This window comes from Chlorocebus sabaeus, chromosome 5 (assembly GCF_047675955.1).
Source record: "Chlorocebus sabaeus isolate Y175 chromosome 5, mChlSab1.0.hap1, whole genome shotgun sequence".
In the NCBI taxonomy this organism is placed as follows: Eukaryota; Metazoa; Chordata; class Mammalia; order Primates; family Cercopithecidae; genus Chlorocebus; species Chlorocebus sabaeus.
The window spans coordinates 47,484,831-47,490,830 of record NC_132908.1 but is presented as its reverse complement, the minus strand read 5'-3'; the positions used below and the strand labels follow the sequence as shown (position 1 = coordinate 47,490,830).

The following is a 6,000-nucleotide window of genomic DNA, read 5'->3' as shown; positions in this document are numbered from 1 at the left end:
ATCCATCAGACCCCCAAACACGAGAAGGGACCTCTGATGAAAGTATCTGAGCCATCCAGCCCCAAAAGGAGACAAGCAGGGTCACATCTGGGTTCCAGAAGCATCCAGAGAAGCAAACCACTGATTTCTACACACCAGAAAAGATACCTGAGAGTGTATATTTATAGAAAGATACATAGAAATGGACAGATGGCGTCTATCTATAGATACAGAAAGCGCTGTTAGAGAATTGTGTAGGTACGTATATATCTGCCACATCCTTCCCCACAACCAACAGCACACAATTGCCCGGATCTTGGAAAACGACACTTGTTTAAGTGGTTGGTTCCCTCCCTAGCAGTTTCCAAAATGAGAAGGATGGTCTCAGGGATAGTCCTTAAATATGTGTATGTATCGCTGTAAAGGAGAGAGAAGGAGGAGAAGGAAGAGAAGTGGATTTTCATGTTGTGCATGGCAGAAGAGATGGGACTGCTTTGGGGAAAAGGGCTTGATCCCACTGGAAAAGCATGAAAGACAACTCCAGAAAAGACAGCTAAGGTTTCTAGGTTGGGACATAAAAACACAAGAGCAAGACGTTCGCACTCTGCAGTCCACTGAAATCCCTTGTAGCACATTACAATCAGTTAAGGGCAAAATAAAATCAGAATAATACTAAGAGGTAGCAGCTGTTTATCTTCTCGGAGATTTCGAGGGTCTGTGGAAGCTGGGCCAGGTAAGGGTGCTCTCCTGGAAGAGGCTGGGGTGGGGCAGAGTTGGGGCTGAGGGCTCCCCGGCTCTGGGAAGGGTGTGGGCTGATCCGCACAGATGCTGCAGCTCCTGAGCCTCCAGGGAGCCTCTGCCCATTACAGGCCACTCCAAACCAGAGTCATTTCCTGGGCTAGTTATGCAGTCCCCACAACATATAAATAAAAGTTTAGTTCTGTGTTTCCATAGATCTTCTACATGAAGGCTAGCTAAATATTAGTGGAGTAACAATAATTATTAATAACAATAATCGTCATAATAACAATAATTAATAGAATAATAATGCCTTGGGGTGTCAGGGGCGGGGTCCTTCATACGGCAGGGTGGGGCCCTGGGGAGGGGCTCTATGTCTGGTAGAAGTGGTGGTAATGGTGGTGATGTTCGTGGTGGTGGTGGTGCTCATGTCTCTGGACCGGCTGCCCGGCCTGGCTCTCATACACCACCACGGCGGGCAGCTCCCGCAGGTGCTCCCGCCCCAGGATGGGGCCGCCCGAGGCCAGCGGTGCCTGTAGGCCCCGGCAGCCCTGTTGGCTCTCCTTGGCTCGGTGCTTGTGCTTCTTGTGCCCGAGGGGGGCTAGGGAGGGGAGGAGGGCCGGGCTGGCGGCCAGGTGGGCGGAGGGGGACACCGCAGGGAAGGCGGGTCCCAGAGGGGGCTTGTTTCTTGCCCCTCTGGCCACGTGGCCCACACCCACGCTCTTGCCCTGGGCCTTGGGGGACCTCACAAAGTGCTTGCTCCCGTCCTGGGTGCCCCGGAGCCGTTGCTGGAGCTCTGAGACCTTGGCGATTGGGGTGTCAAGGAAGTGGAAGGAGCCCGGGTCCACGCCTTGGGGCTTTCGGTGTGGGACGTGGATGGCTTCCGGCTCATGGGAGCGAGACCGAGTGGGGTTGGAGGTGCGGGGGGGCAGTTCTGACTTCTGGGCCACGGAAGGGGAGCCTAGGAACCAATTCAACAGACATTTAATGAGCACCTACTGTGTGCTGGGGCTTGTGCTGTACCCCAGACATCACCCCCACCCCCAGTTCTCCAAGACCAGAGCTACCTCCCAATGCCGGACTGCCCCTCACTGCCTTGCAGGAAAACTCTCTGAAATGGAACTTTCCCATCTGCTAAGAGGGAAGAACTGGTTCTTCGGCAGGTCTTAAAAAATACTCTCTGAGAGGGAGCCGAGAAAGAGAGATGGCAGCAGAGACCCCAAAAACTGTCCAAGGTCACTGGGGCAAGAAAGAACTCTAAGTATATTGCTAAAAACATACAGAAGTAACTCCTAGAGGAATTAAACATATGAAGAGAAAGGGGAGAAGGGAGTTGTGGGAGTGAAATTGAGCAAGAGGTCAACATATGTCAAGGCTGATAAAGACACAGCAGCACTGTACCTAGGGAAACCAAGGTTCTCGCTGGAAGAAACAGCCAGGAGGGGTCAAAGTGGTTGCCCAGGGAACAGGGCTTGAATGGGCTGGGTTGGGGCACGGAACTGTTGTTTGTCATTGGGTGCTAAGTCCTTAGATACTATTTGATTTTGTTCAATTTCGTGCATGTATTACTTTAATTTTGAAACCGTTTTTAATATCACTTTCTCCAAGAGTCTTTGACCTGTCCCATAATAGCTGTCTTCCTGAAGCCTGGGGTAGCAGTGAACACCACCCGCATGGCCCGCATGGCCCGTCCAGCCACGCCCTGCCTTCATCGCCCATCGCAGGGTGCTCGAGTCCCTTACCAGGCCCAAACTGGGACGTGTAGTTTTCTATCCCGGCGAGATCTAAGTAGTGGTTTCTCCTCTCGATGTTCTCATCTACGCAATGGTGGTAGCAGCCAGACTGCTCCAGGCGGCTGTCACCCTGGAACCTACGGCAGGGGAGGAAAGTGAATGGGGTGACACCGACCACCAGGTGGGGGCAAGTGCATAGGCTACTGGGAAGCCCCCAGAACGAACTCTGGACTGTTCATTCATTTTCTTCTTGGCCTTTGGAGAGGGTGGGGAGGAACAGCCCTCTCTACAAGCTGGCCTCCATTTGCTTCCCTGCGGATGGAGAGACAGACCACAGACCACAGCCCATGGCCAGACCTCCCCACAGCTTCTGGGAGGAGTGGACGGGAGTTTGCTCTGAACAGGTTCAAAGCAAAAGTGAGAGATTATTGGCCAACTTCTAAGAATGCCCCAGTGCCAGACTTCAAGCCGTATGTGCCCACTGCAGGTAGGTAGCCTAACCCCTGGTCTGGTTCCCCAGGGGGTACGGGCAGCAGAAGCCCATTAAACTGTTGGAGTTGTGCCTGGCAGACCCCATGACCAGCCCTACGGCCCAGGATGGGCCTCACCAGTGTATGAGTGTGTGTGTGCACACACACTTGTGACTAACAGTGTGTATGGAGGGGTGGGGAGAAATGCTGCCAGAGGCTTTCTTTTTCCCCTGCAGGGCTCGGGGCTCCCTGGTCCTCTCCTCCAAAGACCTCTTTGATCTGCTCCCATCCTGGCTTCCTTCCCACACAACACAGTACCACCTTCCCCCAGGATCTAACCAGCCTGGGTCCCTCTGATTCTCAGCCCTGTCCCCACACCTGGCTGTGACCCTGCTTGAACTGTTTTTTCTTTCCCCTAAGCGAGTACTAATCCAGCTCTGGTCATTCCCTTACCATTTACGCTAGAGGTTAACACAGCCTCACGCCTGCCGTGTTACTGTTGTTTACTCAATCCCTTTCTTTAAACAATCTCTCTTTCCTTTCCTCCCTTCCTCCCTTGCAGCTGAAGAAATAACAGGTGAAAATTAACTACAGCCTCATAATTCCTTATCCACCATTCTGAAATCCAAAAAGCCTGAAAACCAAGATTTTTCATAACCCACGTGGCAGCCAGGCCCACCCTAAAGGGATGGGAAGGTGTTTACGGTCTCTATCTCACTTAGTGTGAACATCCAATCATCTCCCAGTAGAAACAGCAATGCGTCAGAGCCTGATGCACTGCTGAGAGCACCTTTCCAAAGCCCCAAAAATGCTGGACTCCAGTCCTGTCTGCCCAAGATGTGTTCCATAAAAGGATGTGGACTACATGTAGTTATTTGTTAAGATTTTCATTTGATTTATGAGTCTGTGCATCAAAAGCGTTGGCTCCCTGAAGAGAACACAGACCAGAGCAAAACTTCTTGCTCTGAATCCTTCAGATGCAGGTACACAGCTGGTGTTCAACATATGCTTAAGTGCACCATGCCCACATACCTGAGCGGGGCTCGCTGCTTCTTCTCCCAGCTCCGCAGCTCCTCAGTGGGCTTGGTCTCTGCTCGGGGCCTTGTGCTCTGCAGGTCTGAGTCCGGCCCGAGAAGCACAGGAGACACGAGATAAGCCACCTGCTCCCACCCTCCCCAGGGCTGCCTGGCATGCAGCTGCTTTGCAAGGTCACTGTGGGAGGGTTCCCTGAGCTGGGGCTAAGTAAAGGGGTCTCAAGGCTACCTGCCCTGGACATGTCCCCATCTAGCCTCACCTCCTCCCCCAGACTCCCCGTCCAGCCTCACCTCCATCTAGCTGGCCTCAAGGCTTGCAGACACCGTGCTGCCCACAACACCAGCCTTTATACCAACAGCATGGCTCTGCCTATGTGAGGCCTCTCACCCAGAATCCCTTCCCTCCCCTTCCCACCCTTCCTCCTACCCCTTCAAGGACCCATTTGAACCCCACCTGTCCACAAAGCAGCTGCCCCAGAAAGCCCACAGGTTCCCTTCCAGCCCTCCCAGGAAGGCTCTGGTCCTTCCCAAGAGATAGGAGGACGTTGTTACCCAGGCTTAGCCCTGCAGCCCTCACCGGCCTGATTGACAAGGATGCTCCTCTTGCTCTGGCTGCCCTCGGGGGCCACAGTGAGCTTTACCCGCAGCATCTTGCTGGATGTCGGGGAGTGGTTGACAGAGGAGTCCACCACCTCATAGATGGTGTGCAGCAAGCTGGTGATGTCCTGAATGGGAGGGAAGCGGGTTTCAGTCACAGGGCCTTGAAAATAGAAACCAGAGGGCCCGGTGGATGCTGCAGGCCTGAACCCCTCTGGCTGCCCCAAAGCAGAGCCTAAGGCAGAAACCTGGATGTCTGAGGTTCATTTGGGAAGAGATCCTAGGAAGCAGAAGTGAGGGAGCAGGGAAAGAGAAGAGGAAGATCCCATAAGAGAAAAGGAAAAGAACAGATTACAGCCAGGGGCAACTGGGGCTCAGTCGTACTGGGGCCCTGGAGGGAGAGTGTGGAGGCCACCTTGGAACAGCCTCATCGAGATAGAGGGAGGGTTTAGAAATGGACTCTCATTCCTCACTGCCTGAGAGCTCCCCAAGGATGCTACATTCCCTGTACTTTGGATTTTTGTTTGTTTGTTTGAGATGGGGTCTCACTCTGTCACCCAGGCTGGAGTGCAGGGGTGTGATCATGGCTCACTGCAGCCTTGAACTCCCAGTCTCAAGCGATCCTCCGACCTCAGTCTCCCTAAGTGCTGGGATTACAGGTATGAGCCATAAGCCACTGTGCCCCACCCTCCCTTGTGCTTTTGGGTTTCCCTGCAAGGGCCAAGCCAAGGGCCTGTACCTGAGAAAGTTCTTACAGTGGGCACCGTCCACCATGGTAGCAGGTGAACTTCGAGGTGGGCCCAGGGAAAATGGGGTGGGAGCATCAAGAGCATCCGCTTCGGGTTTGAAATGAAAACTGGAAAGGGAGACGTGTCCCTGCTATGGACTGAATTGTGGCTCCCCACTCACTTGCAAATCCACAGGTTGAAGCCCTAACCCCCAATGTGATTGTATTTGGAGTAAGGAGATAACTAAGGTTAAACGAGGTCATGAAGGCAGGACAATGATAGGAGATCAGGGCCCTTAGAAGAAGAGGAGAGCTGGGATATGGCTCACACCAGGAATCCCAGCACTTTGGGAGGCCAAAGTGGGAGGATCACTTCAGCCCAGAAGTTCAAGACCAGCCTGGGCAACATAACATTCTCTACCAAAAATTAAAAAAAAAAAAATAGCCATGTGTGGTGGTGCACACCTGTAGTCCCAGCTACTTGGGAGGCTGAGGTGGGAGGATCACTTGAGCCTAGGAGTTTGAGGCTGTAGTGAGCCGTGAGCACACCATTGCATTCCAGCCTGAGCGACTGCACACCTGTAGTCCCAGCTACTTGGGAGGCTGAGGTGGGAGGATCACTTGAGCCTAGGAGTTTGAGGCTGTAGTGAGCCGTGAGCACACCATTGCACTCCAGCCTGAGCGACTGCACACCTGTAGTCCCAGCTACTTGGGAGGCTGAG

At 53.3% G+C, this 6,000-nt stretch overlaps 1 protein-coding gene across 3 annotated transcripts in view; it reads right to left on the bottom strand.

Moving 5' to 3' along the window:
- Nucleotides 1–654: 654 nt before the first annotated feature.
- NKD1 (NKD inhibitor of WNT signaling pathway 1) overlaps nt 655–6,000 on the bottom strand; it is an 83,527-nt gene continuing 78,181 nt past the window's right edge. For all 3 annotated transcript variants that reach the window (XM_007992878.3, XM_007992891.3, XM_073015365.1), the window contains 4 exons: nt 4,532–4,679; nt 3,953–4,037; nt 2,460–2,587; nt 655–1,678 (listed from right to left, as the gene is read on the bottom strand). In XM_007992878.3, the coding sequence (XP_007991069.3) occupies nt 1,089–1,678; nt 2,460–2,587; nt 3,953–4,037; nt 4,532–4,679 (951 nt within the window). In that variant the 3' untranslated portion in view covers nt 655–1,088. The remainder of the gene's footprint in view (nt 1,679–2,459; nt 2,588–3,952; nt 4,038–4,531; nt 4,680–6,000) is intronic.